The following is a 22,247-nucleotide window of genomic DNA, read 5'->3' as shown; positions in this document are numbered from 1 at the left end:
AGTACTTCAAAATTTAAATCACAGTAATTCTAAAAAATATTTATAGAAGTACTCTAATTAATATTAAAGCTGATCAACAAAATATTATAGAAAATTTTAAGAAATTAAAAACAGCATAAATTGTATTTTAGTTTCTAAGAATTTGAATTCAATACAACAATTTGAAATATATTTTAAAGAATTATATGTGTATAAATATTGAATGGCATATAAACATCATAATATAGATATATAATATATACAGACATATATATATTTTTTGGCACTGCGAGCTGTCATAGTTCACCGAAATTTCACTATTCGGAACTAGTTCACCAGTGCGCCGTTAGTTTTTCCTAATTGAATTCAGCTGTTTGCGAGACCAAGCATATTTTGGTACTACTATAAAGAAGTAGGGGGAAAAGCGTGAAAAGTAAAATGAAATTAAAAAACTATTTACAAATCGAGCAGAAGTTGCCCTATCTTTTTTTTTTTTTTTTTTTTTTTTTTTTTTTTTTTTTATTGAGGCGGCGGCGACACCGCTGTGGATCGAAAATGAACTGTTGCTGTGGAAAGTTCGCTGAGCGTTTTTCAATTGCTACACAAAACTATTTTACTTACGTGCAACTTTCACTTGCAAATGGCGCAAAACTTTTACTCGCCGACTGTGAATGTGTGTGTGTGTGTGTGTGTGTGTGTGCGCGTATGTGAAAATGTTGTCTGCTATCTGGCTGAGCAGTGCGTCGCATTAATTAATAATGGAAAATAACTGTGCCGCTGTTTGCCTGCCTGGCTGCCTGACATTGCCAGAGTTGCCAGATCGTTAGAGTGCACTGGAAACCCATTAAAGCGCGCCATGCCCTTTACAACCCTTTGCTGTGTGTATGTGAGTGTGGCTGGGTGGGTGGTTGGGTGGTGTGGGCTGTGTGTAAATGCAAGTGCTTCATTTCAAGTTAGTTACAGTCTAGAAATTTTCATTTGCAATTAAAAATTCAGCGCACAATCTGCCAAAAATATTTGAGCCACGGGGAACCATTATAAACTCGGCTGGCATTTGTTCGCTTATTAGGTTTCTCTGCCATGCTCGTTCACGCTGTTCGTGAACGCATTCACAATGGGTTATATTAAAATAAATAAATATATATATGTATATATTAATATGTATGGGGTATATCTAGTGTAGACATACCGTTACTTTACATATATAGATATTTTATATGTATTCACAAACAATATTTATTAATAAAATTGTATATTAACAATAATAAATCCAATTTCAAGGCACAAAAAAGCTTACGAAAAACATTTCAATAAAATTGTTCATATAAATTTCATGAGCATTTTAATGTTACCATAACACAATCGTGCACTCAATCAAAATATGAAGTATGTGTATATGTATATATGATATTTATACTGACATCTGTTTGTAAACATGGATTTATGAGCCCGTTCTCTCACGATATGCTGCTGATAAAGATATTTTAATGCACATAAATTAATTGAACGCAATTAGCCGCGAATGCTTCAAATTCACACGTTAAATATCTTGCATATTCTCTTGATTTATTTTTAATTTTCATTTTTAAAATATATTTTTTTATTATTTTTTTTTTATATTTTTCTGCTGGTCTAATTACATTAAAGTGGTTAATTAAAAATGCGAAGCATTCGCTTCTTCTGCTGTTGTTGCTGTGGACACATTAAAAAACATATACATATATTTATATATGCAGATAAATGAATACAGAGATCAACAATTGATTGAAAGTGAGTTGAAGTAATCACAAACAGCTGCAGAAATTAAATTAAATGCAAATATAATAATAAAAAAAAAATTAAAATAATAATATATTTATATGCGTGTATATATATTATTGATACAAAAGAGACAACTGAAAAAGCGAGCCAAATACAGGCGACAGCCTTCGGGGCAACATGGCGTATGATTAACGCCACTTGTTAAGTGCACTGATTAAAGGTAAGTGTCATAATTCACGTACCAATTATATTTAATTGTTGTTCTGTGGCTGCGGGCGACTGCGACTGCATTTGTTGCCTGCCGCCAACACGCAGCCTGTTTGTTGTTCTGTCTGCTCGTTCGACACTTCCCAACACTAACAAGGCGTCCAATGTATACAAAAAAAAAAAAAAAAAAAAAAAAAAAACAAAGCAAATAATTTTTTTTTTTCAACTTAACCACAATCGAAATAAACATTTATTGTCAGCTACAAAAAAAAAAAAAAAAAAGAAAACAAAAATTATGTTCGTCTAGGCTAACAGTCTGGCAGATATGCTTTAGTCTAGACAGGTGCTATCGACTGCAGGATACTCTGTCACGGCAATAAATGCTGTTACATTAATTTTTTAATTTGCCAATTTTTGATTTAAGCATGTGAACAGTAATTTAGCCGTTACACTTTGAGCTATTGCTAAAATTGTAGAGATTTCAGTTGTTTCCGATTTGCAGCATCCCCAATAGACCTCCGATTTCAGCTCTCTGGCATATCATATGCATTTTCCAATTGGCCCAGCCGCTAGTGGTCGGTTTCAGAAATTCTTGTCTCTTTATAATTCCAGGGTATACAAGTATTTCAAATTTCAAGTCAAGATGCAAAAAACCAATATACTCATTGCACTTTCGAGTAGCCAAATACAGAGTATTTAATCGAATATTATTCAAACAGAAAAACAACGGTATCAGCCCCAGGGATTTGCTTGCGGGCGTGTTAAAAATCGACACAAGTTGTAAAGCAACAATAAACACAAAAAAAAAGAAGAAAAAAATAACGAATTTATTAGAAACAACATTTGTAATTATCAGCAAGATTAATATCATGCCCACAGCATGTAACAGAATACTATTAATAACAATATAAACACATACCGAACAAAACAAAATATTAACAAACAACAAAATAAATAAATATTAAAATAAGCACAAAGAAATTTAAAGAGCTTAATTTTAGTGAATGAAGATCAAATTTATATCGATAAATATTTGTTTATTTATTTATTGAATCACAGTAGAAATACAATTTAAATAAATGATATGTTTAAATATTATAAAACCTTTTTAGGTTTATTTATTTTGTTTTTAAAATATATTATTATTATTATTTTTTTGTGAATAAAATGTAGTTCAAATTATATCGCATTTTTAGTTCTATTTTTTAATAAGTAAATTCATTACACGTTTAAAAATATGTTTAAATATTATAAAACCTCTTTAGGTTTTCTTTGATATATATTATTATTTATTTTAATATGTGAATAAAATGTAATTCAAAATAAATTGATTCTTAGATTTCTTTTTTTTTTTTTTTGTTAACTCATTATTATTTCATAAATTAATAATTAATTACTTAATTGAATAGCTATCGATTGCAAATTAGGTGTTTTTATCAAATTTTATAACCCCTGGAACAAAATTGTTTTACATATCAATACAAAGAATTACTAATATTACATAGAAATCGTAGATTTTATTCAGATTATTTGTATTATGTATTTCAATTTGAGTTGCTAAATTCAATTAGCCATAATTTGAGAGCAAGTGTTTCTTCTCATATATTAGAGCTGATACGCGCTAGCAACATTTACATTTGCAAGGACTTAACTTAGTTTGCTCACTGAATCCGTTTATGTCTATTTAGGGTTTTATGTAGCCAGCCTCGACGCCTGGAAGTAGGACGTCGAATATTTTATGTGGCAAACAAGCTTAATACCAGTTAAAATTGTTGTAGTTGTTGTTGTATTTAAAGCTAGTATTCGCGGAATTTTATGCATTTTTATTCCATTTTTTTCAATTTTTTTTTTGCAATGTCCTCAACCAGAATCGAGTGGAGCCGGAGAGCCGTGTGGCTGGGCTGCATCGTCTCCGGCTGAAGCTGCGGTTGTTGTTGCTTTTTTTTTTTTTTTTTTTTTTTTTTTTTTGGTAATGGAAAAGGACAGGAAAAAGACTGCGCTGCCAATGGCCGGGACTGGAAGGAAACATGGGCAATGCCAGTAGCAACAGCAACAGTAGTAGCAGCAGCAGCAGGAGCAGCAGGAGCAGCAGCAGCAGCAGCAGTAGAGGCGGCAAAAGTAGGAGCGTCGAATGCCCTTGTGAAATATGATACAACTCGGCACGGTGTGTGAAGTGCGCGGCGTGTGGTGCAGGGTGGTGCAGTGCTTTTGATTTGTGTTTGTGACCCACAAAAATGCAAAATGCCGCAAACAAGCGAAGCGAAAGCGTAACAAAAGCAAAAATCGACAGGCAGACGCAAAAATAATAATGCACAAGCGGAAATACGATAATGCCTGCTGCATTTTGAAGTCGTTTTACAGCATGTGTGTGAGCGAGAGAGAGAGAGAGGGAGAGAGAGAGAGAGGCAGAGTAAATGGAGACAGAGTGAGAGGGAGTTAGGGAACTTACCGTATTTCCAAATTGATACCAAAATGCACAAATCACGCTAGATGTCTCACTAAAGCTCTGATTCTCTCGAGTAAATGTGTGCAAGTGTGCGTGTCTGTGTATGTGAAAAGAATGAGAATGAATGACTAAGATATACCCTGTGTGCATGGGGGATAACGAGAGAGAGAGAGAGAGAGAGAGAGAGAGGGAGGGAGAAGTCGAGACAATATTATTATGAGAACGAAATGTTAAGGGAGAGAGAGAGCGAGAGAAAGCGATATAAATAGAAAGATATATTGTGACAGAAAGACTCGGAGAGAGAGAGAGACAGCGAGAGAGGCATAGAGAGAGACAGACGAGCGAGCGACAGGGAGAGAGAGATAAGGACATACTAAACTAAAGATAAGTTAATTAATGAGACCCCTTATAGGAACTGTTAACGTTCTTCTATATGAAATCGGGCTTAAGTATATAAGGATATAAATATAAATATATGATATTTAGTCATGTCTAGACATGAGGAAAAAAGTGAAAAGGCTTTAATGAGCTGAATTCTAATGGAGTGTTCGCTTGAATGAAAAACTCGAATCAATAAATTTTTTAAATCAATAAGTTCATGAAACAAACACCCTTTGCATATATACCCTTTCTCAATTCTATGAATATAGGGTATGGTAAAGAAAAGCACAATATTATAACGCCAGATGCAACAATTCACAAATGCTGCTCTGTGGCGCCCCAAAAGCTGACGCCTTTTTCTCTATAAACACCAAATCCCACAGAGCTGGTGCAAACTTTGCAGCGCATGTTACACGAATCCCAAGTGATTCTTATTCCGATTCCAGCTCCAGCTCCAGCTCCAGCTCTGACTCAAATTTCGATTCCCACTACCCAGTTCGCACTACCCACGCCCCTTTTGCCCCCAGAGGGTCAGGGGTGACAGACAAAGTTATAGTTACATTCAGATTGTGCTCGCGGTTATTGGCCTAAAGTGTTGACAAATTTATTGCCTTGTTTTGCCTTTGCCGTTGCCTTAGCCATTTGTTGTTGTTGCCCGATTGAAAGTTCTTCACAGCTTCAACGTTTTTTGCTCAGTTAAGGGCCGAAAATTGATGGCAGCTCGTGACGGGCCGAGCGTGAAAAACCGTCCGTTGGGCCTTGGCGAAGACGCTTCTGGCAGTCGAGACAGCTTAATCGTCAGCTTAGACCAGGATTTCTATTAACAAAACGACATTAATAGACGACGGAACGAGAAACTATTTATCAGCGTCTAGCTACGAAGCTCAGCTCGAAGTTCCTTTTTTTTTTTAAAGAAGCGAATTATTGCTGCATTTATATACTTTATTCAAAAAAGGAAAAAAAATGTATGTATTAATGTATACGAGCACAGGGTGTGTCCAGCTCTCAGTTGCGGCCCAGCAAACAGTTTGTCACCAGCGCGCGGTTGAGGCAGATCTTGGCCCTGCGGTCGAACCACTGGCCAGCGGCACAGGTCTGGCGTCTGGCCCGGTTATTGCGACACACGTAATATCTGCGGCAGTGCCTGGGATCCGTTAGGATCGTGCCATCCTTCATTCCACGGCAGTCGAATGCCGAGAGCAGGGTTGCGGCGTCTTCTAACGCGGCGCAGTCGCAATCGCCTAGGCCAGAGGGGCATTTACAGCGGGGCTTGGCAAGGCTAATTGTTACAATTGTATCTGTGCACTCTGTTGTTGTACAGGGTGGCTCAGTGGTTGTACAAGGTGGTGTTGTACAGGGCGACGTTGTTTTGCAAGGAAGCGTTGTTGTACAGGGTGGCGTTGTTGTACAGGGTGGCGTTGTTGTACAGGGTTGCGTTGTTGTACAAGGGGGCGTTGTTGTACAGGGTGGCGTTGTAGTACAGGGTGGCGTTATAGTACAGGGTGGCGTTGTAGTACAGGGTGTTGTACAAGGGGGCGTTGTTGTACAGGGTGGCGTTGTTGTACAGGGTGGCGTTGTTGTACAAGGGGGCGTTGTTGTACAGGGTGGCGTTGTAGTACAGGGTGGCGTTGTAGTACAGGGTGGCGTTGTAGTACAGGGCGACGTTGTTTTGCAAGGAAGCGTTGTTGTACAGGGTGGCGTTGTTGTACAGGGTGGCGTTGTTGTACAAGGGGGCGTTGTTGTACAGGGTGGCGTTGTAGTACAGGGTGGCGTTATAGTACAGGGTGGCGTTGTAGTACAGGGTGGCGTTGTAGTACAGGGTGGCGTTGTTGTACAGGGTGGCGTTGTTGTACAAGGGGGCATTGTTGTACAGGGTGACGTTGTTGTACAGGGTGGCGTTGTTGTACAAGGGGGCGTTGTTGTACAGGGTGGCGTTGTTGTACAGGGTGGCGTTGTTGTACAGGGTGGCGTTGTTGTACAAGGGGGCGTTGTTGTACAGGGTGGCTCTGTTGTCGTACAGGGCGGCTCTGCTGTCGTACAGGGTAGCTCTGTTGTCGTACAGGGTGTATTAGTTGTAGTACAATGGGACGTTGTAGTACAAGGTGGGCTTGTTGAACAGGGTGGCACCGTTGTCGTACAGGGCAGCTCTGTTGTCGTACAGGGTGGCTGTGTTGTCTCCGACCCATCGCACGGCGGTGCTTGTCCCTCACTGGAACCAGCCAGCGCAAACAACGCAATCACAACCATGAACAATTTCATGTTATCTGCAAGGATAAGGAAAGGATCGCTTGTTAAGGAAATGCCGGTCTGGCAGAGAGGAGACGAATGCCAACTCACAAACTCTCATTGTATGCATTTAAGTGAAATGTGTTTAGATTTTGAAGTGAATGTAGAGCTCGATCGGTCGAGCTCTTTTTATAGCCAAGCGTCGGTGTTCTTATCAGTGAGTGGACCACATTTCTGGAATGCGCAGCAACAAATTAAGTAAATTTGTTTGTCGAGCTGCGGGAGCTCCAGAAAATATGAAAACAATGTTAAACAAAAAAACAAATAGTCAACACTTCAAATAATTCAATAATTTGCATTATAGTTCCGGGTAATCATTATTTGTTTGCTTTCCAAGAAAATATGTGACGATCCATTTAAAGGAAAACAACGTTTTGAAGTAGTTTCAGTAGTCATCAGGTCGGGATATTATGGGAGAATTGAACTAATGGATGAAAGCCATTGAGATTGCTTTTGAAATATTGCTGAAGCTGAAGAAACTTTGGATATGGATATTAGGCGTAGACTAAATATTACTTTTAATGCTGCTAATATTATACTTGAATGAAAATATTCAAGAGATATACAGATACTTTGCCTATGCAATATGATATACCCTTTGCTTTGTTGGTATTTAAAAAATACCAAATCATTTGGCAAACCCAAACGCTTAAATTGGTAAAAGAAAAGAAAAGGAAAAACTGTGCAGGAAAAGAGTCAACTTAAAGTGAATTTGCTGTTATCGATGCTGTTCGATAGCTGACCCGCCCATGGCATGCCATGGCATGGCACATGGCTGTTGGTTATTTCATGACTCTCGGTCCGTTCAGCATGTTGATGGTATTGACATTTGGCTTCGGTCATTTGGCATGCCGAACACAGCCTGTAAAATAGTTGAAATTGCCTGTTAACTGATTTCGGGGCAACGCTTCAAGCGGTTAACAAAAAAAAAAAAAAAAAACAAGAAAAAAGCACAAAAGTACCCTTTATGGCTGCGCCAGGCCAAACCGGCCAAGCTGGCCCCACCGGACAGCACGACAAACGGGACGAGGCTTGAGCAACTGGCCAAGTGGACAAGTAGCCAAGTGTCGCCCATTTGGCAGCCAATAAAAGTCCTGGACGCTGTAAACTGTGAATGCGCCCAAAGCGTTTCCAGCGGGTGTGAGGGTGTGCGTGTATGTGTGTGTGTATGTGTGTGTGTGTGCATGTGTGTGTGTCATAATTTTTGGGCACAAAATACCGCTGATTTAAGGCTGTTGCCAAACTATAAAGAGAGAGCAAAGAGAGAGAGAGAGAGAGAGAGAGAGAGAGAGAGAGAGAGAGAGAGAGAGAGAGAGAGGAGTATCGTCCGAAATTGTGAAAAACTTTTGTAATTAAATGTGGCTGCTGCAGCAAAGATTTATGCAGCGCCTTTTTTATTTTTATTTTTTTTTGTATTTGGGATGCTGAAATTTATGCACTGGCTGAAACCTAAGCTAACAATGGCTGGCAGAAAAGCAAAACAAATGCAGAACAGCGAGAGGTGAACGAATATTAAAAGCCTTCCACTAAGAGTCATGCAATAAATTTGAATCTATTTAAAATTATTTGTGATAATTGTTAGGTTTTCCTTCAATTTTTTTTTTATGCAAATATGTTGTAGGCAGATATTGAAGATATGTGATGGAGTTTAAATTGCATAGCTTCTACATCTACCACGCACTGCCATCCTGTCGTCCTGCCGTCCTGTCATTCACTTTTTAGCACAACTTCTCTGCACAAGTTGCAATTTCGGGCTGACATTGGCAGTGCACATTTCCAGTGCTCACCTTTGATCACACACCTGCCAGGTGTTAGTCAATTAACCAAGTTGTGCACTTCTCGCACTTGATGTAATTGTCACGCCCAGGCTGCAGAGGACACAGCAACGAGAGGCAAAACAGCAATAGATAGGAGGAGGAGTACGGCAGAAATGAAATGGGTGAAGTCTACATACATATAGATGTGGTATATATGTATAAGATTATACATTATCAGGCGAGCTCTCAATAGATAAGAATGATATATTTTAAGTATTCATATTCTAGTAAGATTATATTGTGTGATATATACTATGATATATCAGGCGACATAGCAATAGATTGGAATTTCACAGAAATGAAATGGGTTAAATCTATATACATATGGATTATACTATTATAAATTTCTATTCTATATTTCATATACATATTTCTAATGAATATATCTCAATAATCAATTTCAATTAGGATGAAATTCAGATTCAGATTTAATTCAGATTTAGAATTTAAATATTTCAAATTCTTGCTTAAACTAGTTGCGAATTTCAAGCCATTTCAATAATTCAAAAGTTTCATTTAATAACTTGGCCAAAATGATGCAATGTTGTCAGTAGCTCAGCTTTAGTTCATGGTAAAACGGAAACGCTCTTTAACTAACGCATACAAACATTTATGACAATTTGTGAGCTGCTAAGCCTGATGGCGTTGAGAATAATGGCTTTACGGCAAAAAAGAGACGCACGAATGATAAAGGGAGCACGGAACGGGAACGGGAACGGGAACGGGAAACTTTAACTGGAACTGGAACTGGGGCACAAAGCTAAAGACAAACATGAGCTGGGCTCTATGGCAATTTGTTGTGTACATATGAAAATGGAAATTAAATTAAGCATGCTTGTACACACACAAACACATACACACACACATACTCGGATTGCAGGCGTTGTGTCAACACATTTTTCTATGCTAAACATTGTAAAACTTATTAGTGAAGTGACCGGAAATCTTGGAAAATCTGCACAGACACTAAAAGGATTCTCGCTTTGGCATAGCTTAGCCAAACGCCTACACTCACACACACACACACACGCACTTACTCACACATAGACAGGGGCAGTGGAGCAGTCATGCATAGACTTCAATTTTTCAACAAAATGAGTGCACATTTGACAAATACACCTTCAGTGTCACGCCCGAAAGAGCAAGTCCCGAGACATATGTGTGATGCTATTGTAACTGTGTGTGCATGTGTGTGGGCGTGTGTGGGTGGCACACACTCTTTCATCCCAAACACATACGCACACGTACACACATTGTGCTGCTTGTGGGTTTTACAATTTACATGATTTTTTTTTTCTCTTGCTTCTTACGCTGTCCAAAAATTTGCCAGCAAGAAAATATAAAACTTTGCACAAATTTGTGCACACACACACACACACACACATCAGACCTTCAGCTACTCGGGCCTCCCATAGCTCCCTCACCGCCCCGAGCGTGTATGTGTGCTTGGCAAACTGATTGGCTTTGTGTGCCTGTGTGTGCACAATTCGAGCTCATATTTTAGAAGAAAAACAAAATCAGTGCCCTGCCGGACAAAGTTTGTGCTAAAGCCCTGGCGAAATCTGTAAACGAGAAAGTGGACAGAAACATGGACAGGGACTGCTGAGCAGCAGGTAAACAAACGAGTTGGTTTAGCAAGCCCAACAGCTTAGAGCCTGAACGATCGCAGCGTGTAATGGGCCATGAAATACAAAGCAACAAATGAGTGACAGCCGAGACCCCGATGCGGGCTGGGACCCCAAGCCTGTTAGCCCAATGCCCAGCACAGATTTTGGATAGTTCATATGAGAAGAAGACCCAGTGAGAAATGAGGTGATGCAAATGTATTTTAATTGAGACTGAGTCAAAGAGCATCTTCTATATACTGTCTTCTCTTTTGTCTTTTATCTTTTATCTTCCATATTCTGTGCTCTTCTTTCTATTATCCTCTTTATAATATTTAATATTTATTATTTTATGTTTTATGTTTTGTTTATATTTTATATTTTATATTTTATATTTTATATTTTATATTTTATATTTTATATTTATATTTTATATTTTATATTTTATATTTATATTTATATTTTATATTTTATATTTATATTTTATATTTTATATTTTATATTTTATATTTTGTATTTTTAATATATTGATTTTATATTATTTTACTTTTTATCTATCTGTTCTTTCTTCCATGATTTACAGGGTATATTTGCTACAAAATTTATATTTTGTCAAATCTTAACGCTAGTAATCCCATTAAATCATTAAAAACAGAAAATTTGTACATATTTTAGGAAAATACCGAAGCAGCAACTAAAATTGACTTCACATAGTTTTCCTTATTTTTTAAACAACCAGAGCACAGCTACTAGCTGATCTGCAAAGATTTTCAATAGTTTTCCGGCGCAGCAAAAAAAAAAAAAAAAAAAAAAAAATAAAAATTTTTATCAGAAAAAAGGGAACAAAATAAATAACAAAGCTTACAGTTGAAAACAAATAGAGCAAAGAAGAAGAAGAAGAAGGGAATAAAACAATATTCAACAATTTTCGTACACATTATTTAAAGCAAAAGTTTGAAGCACTTCGGCCGTACAAATTGTTGAATAATTGCTGTTGCTTTTTGTGCTTTTCATTGTCGTTGTTGTTATTGTTGTTTCTGTTTGCCATTCTGCAACTCGTTCGCTCTTCTCCCTCTCCTTCGCCCCTCTTTCTCTCTCTCCTGCTTTTTTGTTGCTCTTGCGATTGCAGCTTTTGCTATTTTTCACATGCAGCCGTCGCGTCGCATCGCGTCGCGTCGCACTGTTTTTTTGCCCAATGTAAATTTGCAAGTTGTTAGTTTTTAATATTAAACTTCTCCTCCTCTAGCTCGCCTGGTATTGCCTCTGTACAAGGTCCCTTCCCCTATATACATACATACTTTTATATGTATGTATGTGTATGTGCATTGCCTTTATTTTATTTTGATTTTCAATTGTTGTTCGTGTTGTTGTTGTCGTTGTTGTTGGGCATTTGGCCGGACCTGCTTTGGCACGTTTTGTTTGTCTGTGTGTGTGTGTGTGTGTGTGTATATATATGTGTGTGTGCGTTTTGTTGCGCTCTTTGGGTTTCTTTAAATGTTCGCCAAAAAGTTTTGAAAAACGCTCCACTGAAGTGTGTGTAAAGTGTGCCCGACTGCACTGCCGCCAGCGAGTGAGCGAGCGAGAGAGCGAGCGAGTGGAGCCAAAATCGCCATCGTTGAAGCCAAAAAGCTGGACAGCATTAGCACAAAAGACCCACCAAGTCAAGCAATTAAACTTTTCCAACAGCACTCAGTTAGGCGAGGCGGATTGTGGCCTGCATGGAGTATTCCCTGAGAGAGAGACAGGGATGGAGAGCGAGAGAGAGAGAGAGAGAGAGCTAAAACTAGAGCCGTTGTGCAGCAGCAACAATTTGCACAATGCACAGCAATATCAAGCGATTCTCTGCACTTCACTTATACAGACTCAAATAGAATAACAACTGGATTTTATTCAATGAGCCACAAAAGTCACAAGACAACACAACAAAACAAAGTAATAATGAAAAAAAAAAAGAAAAGTAAATGTATAAAAATTGAAGTGAGTTCGAGTCTAGTCGAGCAAACTCCCAACAATAACGTGAGCACATCAAAATAAATGTGAAATCATTTCTATGATTAACACAAATACAAGAGAAACATCAATAAGTGCACAGGTTGTGAATTTGATTTAAGGCAAGCATTTTCATGGCATGTTCGTTTACGACTCTGTTAATCAGAAAATGTTAATGTAAATGATTGTTGAGAGAATGCAAAAGTTGAACTTACGAATGTATTATTTAAGCGATATTAAATGGTGTAGAATATTATGGAAGGTAAGGTATATTGAGAGAGACTTATCGTGATTTGGAGGTAAATTTGCCATGCCATCAAGCTATGATCTTTATAGAGACTTCTAGATAGAGTTTACTTTAAATAAGATTGATAAATTGATGACATGGTAAACTGAACTTCACTCTATTCCAAAATATATTCCGGTCGCCTAGAGGGTGAATCAATTTTATATTATTTCAACAAGGTAAATTTGCATACATCCGTAAATCTGTATGCTCAGTTTCCAATTTATGATTTTTAAAAGATCCCTGAATGGGCCTTATAACAAACAAGATTGAAGACACATTGGGCTCAATTTAATTTTACTTTATCTAAAATATAGTTACTCTAAAGAGGCATGGCATATAGTCTTAAATATTGATATTAACTGTACTTAACATATGGTCACCCTAGCTGCAGCAACTCGTTTGATATAAGTAAATTATCCTTATTGGGCCATTGTCAATGAAATCATATTTAATTTTACTTAGTTTTACTCAGAGTCTCTCAGAAACAATCAAATTGAATTACATCCTTTGATTAACATACTCCATCTTATGTTAACACTATGTTAAAGCTAAAGAGCTTCTGATAACTCGTTTTATATGCCTTAGCCACAGTTGCTAAAAAAATCTTCAAAATAACAACAATCTACACACCCTATCTTCTAGGGTATGCAAAGGTCGATCAAGGTTTTGTTGCTTGTGCACTTTGTTATTTATTCGTTCAAGTTGACAAGTCCAAAGTTTACGCATTTGTCGTCTCGCATTGTGTTTGTCGTGTTTACTTTTGATGGAATTGTTGCCTCTTTGGATTGGTCTTTTATGATAATATTATTTGTCGAGGCTGGGCAAATGGATTTGTGACTTGTCTGCATTCAAGCAGCAGTCCATTGTGTGGCCGAACTTAAAAGTGCTTTTCAATTGGGTTTTATGCCTTGGCAGCGTGTCGTATGCGCAATATTTTACAGCTACTCACTGCTATCGGCTGAATTATTGCTGCATGGACGTTTAATTAAATGCATTGCATTTTTCATTGAGCTCGCCTGGCCAACAGGAAAGCCAAGTTAATGAAGAGCACACACACACACACACAGCCATACACACACACACACACACACACACACACACACACACACACACACACACACGCACACATACACACACATATGTATATAGATATATAGCTACAAGTTTAAATCGAGGTAGTAACATATTGATGAGAGTGCAAACAAATTGGTAAATGCGCAACAAGAGCTGTCTGAGCAGCAGGTCTGGAAGACCCGTTGCTGAGCATCGTTTTGGCGCTTGTGTGTGTGTGTGTGTGTGTGTGTCCCAACCCGGAATGTGTTTGCCTTCGGGTCTCACAAATCGCTCTTGGCGCCCACTAGCATGCTTCCTGTTTGGCCACAGCAACAACAACAAGAGCAGCTGTTCCATCTCCGCATAGAGCTGGTGCCGTGGTCAATGCTCTGCATCTATACAGCCATTCAGCCACTCAACCCATGCCCCACTGTGACCACCCATCCATCCACCCACCATCAATGGCTGCTGTGGAGCCCTAGAAAGCGTTGATTGATATCCTCACTTGGGCTAATTGAATGAACGTTGCTCTGATAGTCTGCTTAGTCTCTGTAGAGCACTCCTGCTCCTGCTCCTGCTGCTGCTGCCGCTGACAGGCGACACCTTTAAAATTGTATTCATACTGCATAAATATGCATCACGAAATTTAATTCCATATTCATTGTGCTGGCCAATTGTCGACGGTGCACAATCAAGCTCGTTCGCCGACCGTCCGGGCAGGCTCTCGCATTTCGATATATTTGAAAATTCATTGGATTTTTCAGTATGTCGCGTCGCACACACACATACACACACATAGCCATTAAATGGTGGCATCGTGCTTAATTATTAATGCGCAGAGCGCATATAAATTGTTAATGCAAAATGTTCGAGTGGCAGAATGCGGTCGTCTGCCAGTGTAAAGAGAGCCATAATTGTGATAACTGCGAACACGTTTTGTTTTTCTCACCTAGCTGCAAGCTTAAATCAAGCTAAAAGGTGCGCCATTCAGAGAGCCATTCGTGGAGTTTTTTTCTGCTGGTGGCCGTGGGCGGTTGTGGGTGGGTGGGGCCAGCATTTAACGGCGCTATAAACCATGGTATCACAGAGTATATATATGTATGAATGTGGAGATGAATGAAGGTACATATATGTTTATACTAAACTGTTGAAACTATTTTTAGTTGATTTTTAGTTGATTTTAGTTGATTTAATTACTTGAAAAGGCTTTAAAAATATTTAGTAAATAAGGGAATTTTTATTTAATAAGTTAAATTATTATATTGATTTCCAATGTTTTTTTATTTTTTATATATTATTACTCATTTTATAAGTATATAAGATTTACCTCACAGTGATGGGCAAAAGTATTTTGCATGCTAAGAGGAATAAGGATATGCAGCTTAATTTTTGGGATTATTATAATTATTTTTATTATTATTATTTTTTTATTATTATTATTTTTTTAAATTTATTTTATTTTATTTTATTTTTTTTTTGAGCGCTTACAATAATAACTTTAAGAAAATATGTTTTTTTATGTAATCATTATTATAACTTTTTTTGGTTTCTTGTTTTTTTTTTTTTGGCAGAACAAAATATTTTGCCATTCCATTTCATATACATATAATAAGCGCGCATTCCCGCACTTACAAATCTGAATTCAAAGGTTCCTCATATTATAGTAAGATCCCGATTATTCGAAATGGCAAGGTGATCAGTTTTATTAATATTATTACTATTATTATTTTTATTATTATTATTATTTTTTTTTTCGATTTACACAGAAATTTAATTCATCGAGAATTATTAAGAACGAATTTCTTTCAAGGGGATATAATTTTTTTCAATTTATCGCGATTTTCGATTTAACTGGGTACAAATTATCGAGACTAGAATGTATTAATAATATTCAGATGATTAAAAAAACCAAACTCGTTTTTCTATGGCTTTTCTTAAGTCATTTAATACAACAGCTAGAGCTAACAAACTTTTAAGCTGTGTTGCTATAGGAACACAAAGATAACAGAGCAGAGAAGGAGAGAGATGAGTGGGACAAAGGAAAGGTGAACTACTTGCAGTAATTAGTGTTAAGGAATTTTACTTTTTGCATTTTATGCAAAGAGAGAGCGCTGAAAAAAATGAAGCCGTTAGAGCATCGAAGTTATCACAATCTCATAATTTTCTCTTTGCGAAAAATCACTTTGAATTTGAAATCCGATGCGGTGGCTTGTTTTTATTTGAAGATTATTATTATTATTTTTTATTTGCTGCCAGCTCAGAGGCAAGTAGCTGAGAGATTCAGAGACAGAGAGAAAGAGAGAGAAGGAGGGGTGGTTAGTTACTACATAATAACAAAGCTCGATTTGAGGTTCTCTGAGAGTCCGTGTTGGAACAAGTGCTAATCATGGAGTGCTCGCTCCATTGATGCGCTCACCTGCTTTTAGCAATCCGCTGATGAAGTAATGCTGAGTGCATGCATTTACATTACATTCATTAGACTTATTGGCAATTGTAAGCAGCTTGTAGACTGTTGCTCTTTACCTTTCGGGCGTAGAGCTCTCTAATTCTGTGAGGAATTACAATTTTCGTTAGCAGAAGCTAATGGCATTCGCATTTGACCGTTGTCGAAGTCCAGCTTGTTGCACTTTTTCTTCAAATCTCTTTTGTTGTTATTTCTATTCAACACTCTCCCTGTCTCTCCCTCTCGCTCTCTCTCTCTCTCTCTCTCTCTCTCTCTCTCTTCCTAATACTATTTGTGTCACTTAGCGATAAAGGAGTAAAAACTAACTGCGACTTCTCAGTCACACGGCAAATTGTGACTACTGTGAGCATGTGTGTGTGGGTGTGTGAGCATCTATGTGTGATGTTGCCCCTACTGCTGCTGCTACCGCGGCTGCTGCTACTGCTGCTCCTGCTGTTGCTGCTGCTGCTGCTGCTCCTGCTGCTGCTGGTGCTGCTGCTGCTGCTGCTCCTGCTCCTGCTGCTGCTGCTACTGCTGCTGCTGACTGTAAATCCGATTATGTGAACAAAACGCGTTCCGTGCGCGAATTACTGTCGAGAGAAATAAAATGCAACATTATTCTTTGGTCATGCCGTTGGCCATTGACAACCTCTGCCCCCACCGCAGCCCTTCCCATCCCTACCCCTTGCCACACCCATCGTTGCCCTCATTTCCGCTGCTCGCATCATCCGTAAACGCCACATATTACCTAACAGACCGCAATGTCGACAAAACCAGAACGAACGCCACATAGAATGTTGAGCATTTGTATGGGACAACTGGGACGGACCCACGCGCGGTCACTGCAAGAATAAGTGACAAATGCTCGGCAGTGGGGCGAGAGTATACACGACTAGCTAATGCTCTACACTGAGTGAAGAACAGTTGGAGTTGAAACAAAGAAATCATTTGAATAAGAGGAAGCAAAAAGCAATTTCTGTTCAAAATAAAATTTACAGGGTATAGCCTGGGTGAGTGGCAGTCGAATTGCGCAGTCATCATTTGGAACGAGTTATAAAATGCTTGAGCTTTTATTTATAACGACATCACAAATTAATCTTGCATAATGTGCCGCGTGCTGCGAACAAAAACAAAAGCAGCTTATCCTTTCATGAAGTACTTACAGTTCAGACACGCAGACACACAGACATGCACACACATGCACACCTGATGGATAAGACATGAGTGCGCAGAGCAAATGTAGTTGAAACTGAATTCTGAGACTAAGTTTGTGAATGAAGTTTGAATAGCTTGAGGGCAGAGCAGAAACTCGATAGACTCATTAGAGTGCAGCTTATTCAAGAGATTAAATTTAATTGAATTACTAATTAATTGATGCTTAGTTCTTGTTTATTTATCAATTTAAATTATTGCGTGTCTTATTAAGTATTATTTTTCTCTTTATTTTTATTTAAATTTTTGTTACAATTAAAATTCGGTGTTTATTTACTAATATTACTTATTTTGTTTATGGATTGGATTTGGAATTTTAGAATATCTGTTCTTCAATGGGCTCAGGGGGATCTCGTAGTCTAGCTCTATCTCTCGTAAAATATTCCCATTTGTTTTCGTACCCCGTTAATTCCCAAAACTTGGTAAATCGAAAAAAAAATCCTCTTGAAAAAAATGCGTTCTCAATAATTCTCGATAATTTAAATTTCTGTGTAAATCGAAAAAAAAAAGCCTATCCCCTTGCCATTTTGAATTATCGGGATTCTACTGTATATTAGTATAAATATAAATTAATAGATATATGAAAACTCTTTAAAAATATATACCATATTATAATTAAGATCTACGTCGGAAATTTCCCTTTAGTCTAGCCTGTCGAGATCTAGCCAAATATTTGCCATTAGCTGTAGATCAATCATAGATTGCTGTATAACATCTTTATTGATTTATATATATCTCTATATATATTAGTAATTAACAAATGTTTAGTTTGTATATTAAAAGAGTAGCAAATTGCTGAAATTGTTGGATTTAAAATCAAGGGCGGGCAACATCTTCAGTTGCCAGCTTTGTCGTCAACTCAAATCTCGTTACGCTCTCTATCTCACTCTATCTCTCTCTGTATGTGTGAGTGTGTGTGTGTGCTCATGAAAAATTACAACTTTCAGCATCAGGCATATCGTGCGATAAATTTTACTCAGCAAACACACACACACGTACTCATGCAGCAGCTATGTGTCTGTGTGTGTGTGTGTGCAGGCAGGTTAATTTTGATACTCGTTGCGTGTAGGATAATTCATTGCTTATTATCTTTTTTTTGAAGTTGGCATGGGCAGCCGAGCATGGCGCTCATGGGGCCGCATGGGGAGCTTTCAGCTTGGGGCTATATAATTTTTTTTTTTGTATTTTTGTTTGTCTTCATGTATTTTTTTGGGGGCAAACGGTGCTGATAGCAAATGCTTTATTAATTTAGTGTGTGCCAGGGCAGCAAAGTATGTAGTATGCCTCACTGTCCTACACACACACACACACACACACACACGCACGCACACTTATACAGTCGCCCACAAGAACGTGTTGGACACACAATCGAGTCTAATGATTTATGAACCAAACACGCGCCTAGCCACAAGGACCTGAGCACATGACTGCTGGGAACCTGGCGCCCCACCATGGCTGCTGGCCAAATCCTTTTATTTCTTTTTGCTAGCTCTTTTTTTTGTTCGTCTTCTTGCCGGAATCCGGCCTCCGCTTTTGCTGGGGCTCTATGATATATCGTATGGCAGTTTACCGACTGCTTAAATGAATTTTTCACGCTGCTGCCGCCTTTTAGGGGCCTTTTGGCTGCCTAGTGGTCGGCCTTAGCCATTCCACGCTGTTGACTCGGAACAAAAGTCAACGTGTGTTAGCCAGTGTAAGCGAGTGAGTGAGACAGAGAGAGAGAGAGAGAGACAGAGAGAGAGAGAGAGAGTGATAGAGGGAGAGAGGGGACTGTAGTGGGTGCACAGTACAGGAGCTCAGTTTATGTGACAATTATGAGTCATTTGTAGTTGGTGGCAAAAATCTATTTGTACTTTCAGCCTTTTGTAATTTGTGGCCTCGCAAGATTGAAAGCCCCGAGGAGAGTGAACAGCTGCAAATGAGTTTGTGCGTGTATATAGGACTCTTGAAATTGAAAGGAATGAAGCAAAGGGGGAGACAGAGAGGGAGAGACAAAGAGAGAGGGATTGAGAGAGAGAGAGAGAGAGAGAGAGAGAGTGAGAGTGAGAGAGAGAGAGAGAGTGAGTGAGAGAGAGAGAGAGAGAGAGTGAGATAGAGAGAGAGAGAGAGAAAGAGATAAACATAAATAGATAGAGAGATATCAGCATTGTTTCGCTGTAAATAGAGTCTACTTTGAGAGCAATATAAGGCATAGATGATAGTGCTTCGGGTCATCTGAGACGGAATATCCCTACTTAACTGAGCGAACTCCTATAAGATTTGGGAACTATTTCTTAGAAATGGTTCTGAAATAATGGAATTAAAATAAAACTGCAAGACTTTTGGCTCTAATTGATGGTTTCTCTTGAAAATGAATAATAAATTATTACAAAAGTATTGAGCTATTGCAAACGTTTTAAAAAATTATAAATACTAAATTAATAAAAATATATAAATTTAAAAAATATACAATAATAAAATATATAAAAAATAAATAAAATAGATATTCAATAATTAGCTAATTAAATACTTTACTATAAAAAACATTTTTAGAAATTAAAAAAATATATATATAAAAAAATATATATATATATGTAAAATAAAACAAAAAATAAAATAGATAAAAAAATAAATAAAAATAAATTCAATAATTAACAAATTAAATTCTAGTTATTAGTAATTAGTAAACATAACAAATTAAATAAGTACTAGTTACTAGTTATACTAGTTAGCAGTTATTCAGATTCAATCTTCAAAAATAATTATAATAATTTGACAAAAAAATATTTTGGATTTTACAGTGAGCGAGAAAATGAATTTATTTATTTGTAAATATGCAAAAAATTCCACAAATTCGCATTTAATGCTCAATCAACGTATAAGTGCTGTTTCAACTCTATGCTAAGTGAATCGTTATCGAATATCCAGCAATATTTTTGATACGAAAGCGATACTTTTATGCTATGGTTGCTATATCAGCCCTTAGCCAGAGACTTGAACGAGCAGCTGAGCAATTCTCCTCAAAAGCAATTGCTTGGCTATTATTGCTACTGCTTTTCACTCAGCCGAAATACTTGGCGTAGCATTGGCTTTCATCAAGGCGAAATCGAGTATTTCCGAAATGAAGCCATGCAGGATTGTGCGTTGCACATGCAGCAGCTGCTGCATAGATGCCGGCTCATGCAGCTGCACTGTCATTGCTGGCAGGTGGAAGGAAGAAGCGATCAGCGTCAGATTATCAGCAGGCCATCATATTTTATATCTATGGGAAATAAGAGAGCATGACAATGCAGGTGAGCTAGGTGGAGCGATGCTGGCAGGGAGGGTGGGGAGCTGCTGCTTGACTCGAAAGGTGAATGTGAATGCATTTTATTATGGAATATTCATTTGGGTGGGGAGTGGATGTTCAGTGAACAGACTCGAACACACTCCAAATTTACTTGCACATCAGGCAGTTAGAAGATGCCTGTCACACGTCCCTCCCGCCCCCCATCACAGTCCCCATGCACCCATAGGGCGTTCGTTGGGGGATTTGTTTCATGTTTTAAGTTCGCTTTAAGTAGCTTAAGCAGCAGCAGCAAAAACTTGACGGCATGTAGTTAGTTTTTATGCACGGCACACGCAAACTTGGCCTTCGCTTGATAAATGGGCAAAGGCTTTAAAGAGAGACTCCGACTCAGCAGCAGCAGCAGCAGCGCCAACACCCAGCCTCAATCCTCGCGCCATCCTGCGCCTCATACCGCACCCTCATTGTGAGTCGTGAGTCGCTTTTAATGAAGCGACAGGCGCGCGCTAAGGCAACATAAACTTGTACTTAGTCCGTAGATTTCAGTGCTGTACAAGCCGGAAAGTTGGCCAACCAACAAAGCCGAAAGTTGCCAAAATGCCAACCAAGTATGAGCCGTCGCGCGGCTCTGAATTTCATTTAAATCGGGACAAGCTGCAGAAATCAAACTCAGCTCGGCTGATGATGATGATGAAGTCGTAGGCACAAAAGATTTAAAGTCGCATTGACGCCTTTGTTGACGCTCCGAGCGCGCTTCAAGGATATTTCACAAATCTATGTATTTCGCATTTGTGATTTGAATGAGCTCCAATCACATTGACTCTCTGATTAATGGCAATTGAGAGAGCTTTGCCCATTGATATGAAGAGTTCGCTTAAAGTCAAAGTCAAGCATTCGGATTGAATGAAAATTGAATTTTGAATTCCATCAAATAAAATTTGCTTGATTCGGGGCTCACTCAGTCACGATGTCGTTGGACCTTGGGCAAATAATTAAAAAATTACGTGCAGTGTACGGTGATGGCAGCAGCACCACCGTCACCACCATCACCACAGTCACCACCATCATACTGTTATCTTTATTACCTAGCCGTGATCCACTGCGGCTGCTGGCTGATGGCGCCCCATTGGGCAACCTTTTAAATTTACAAATTAATTTCATGTTACAAGCAAATTCGTAAACAAGTCTTAATGTGCACTAAAGCGTGTTGCCAACGCGGCAACCGAGGGCGTTGCCAAATGCCATCCCACTCTAACCACCTACACACACACACACGCACACAGAGGCCACCCATCGAATAATGTGTTGGGCGCTCGCCAGACACGAATTCAGCATTTATCTAGCGCCACTTGAACTGGCGGCGACGAAGCTGACGCAGGACACTGCGCGGCGAGCGCAAGAGGAGAGCTAATTTCAACGCCTCTTAAACACACAGTGGTTCACACAATCAAATAAGCCGACCTCTACACGCTCTGCGCTTGACTCTTGACTTGCGGGTCTATAGGTCTTTGCATA

General features: G+C 38.5%; 3 protein-coding genes across 12 annotated transcripts in view; 2 read left to right on the top strand and 1 right to left on the bottom strand.

The window, feature by feature from the left end:
* Positions 1–22,247, top strand: part of LOC149267940 (uncharacterized) — a 293,596-nt gene that overhangs the window by 46,352 nt on the left and 224,997 nt on the right. The gene's annotated exons all lie outside the window — the stretch shown is intronic.
* The window catches only part of Neto (Neuropilin and tolloid-like), a 108,908-nt gene that overhangs the window by 9,632 nt on the left and 77,029 nt on the right, over positions 1–22,247 (top strand). For 5 of the 8 annotated variants that reach the window (XR_016270848.1, XR_016270849.1, XR_016270850.1 and 2 more), the window contains exon 2: positions 1,716–1,960. The exons of 1 other annotated variant lie outside the window; for it this stretch is intronic. The gene's annotated coding sequence lies outside the window, so the exon portion shown is untranslated. Of the gene's footprint in view, positions 1–1,626; positions 1,961–22,247 lie in introns of all 8 variants that reach the window. 2 more of the 8 variants (XM_089473150.1, XM_089473148.1) reach the window with 2 other exon arrangements.
* On the bottom strand, positions 5,968–7,121 carry LOC108618507 (uncharacterized). Its single transcript, XM_089473167.1, has 3 exons — positions 7,112–7,121; positions 6,902–7,038; positions 5,968–6,842 (listed from the first exon to the last, which is right to left on the bottom strand). The coding sequence occupies exons 1-3, from the start codon at positions 7,119–7,121 to the stop codon at positions 6,102–6,104; spliced, it is 888 nt and encodes a 295-aa protein (XP_089329293.1). The 3' UTR covers positions 5,968–6,101.

Source organism: Drosophila arizonae, chromosome X (assembly GCF_054131065.1).
Source record: "Drosophila arizonae isolate 15081-1271.41 chromosome X, UAZ_ARI_1.0, whole genome shotgun sequence".
Lineage (NCBI taxonomy): Eukaryota > Metazoa > Arthropoda > Insecta > Diptera > Drosophilidae > Drosophila > Drosophila arizonae.
The sequence above is the reverse complement of the archived record's forward strand: the minus strand, read 5'-3'. Positions and strand labels throughout refer to the sequence as shown.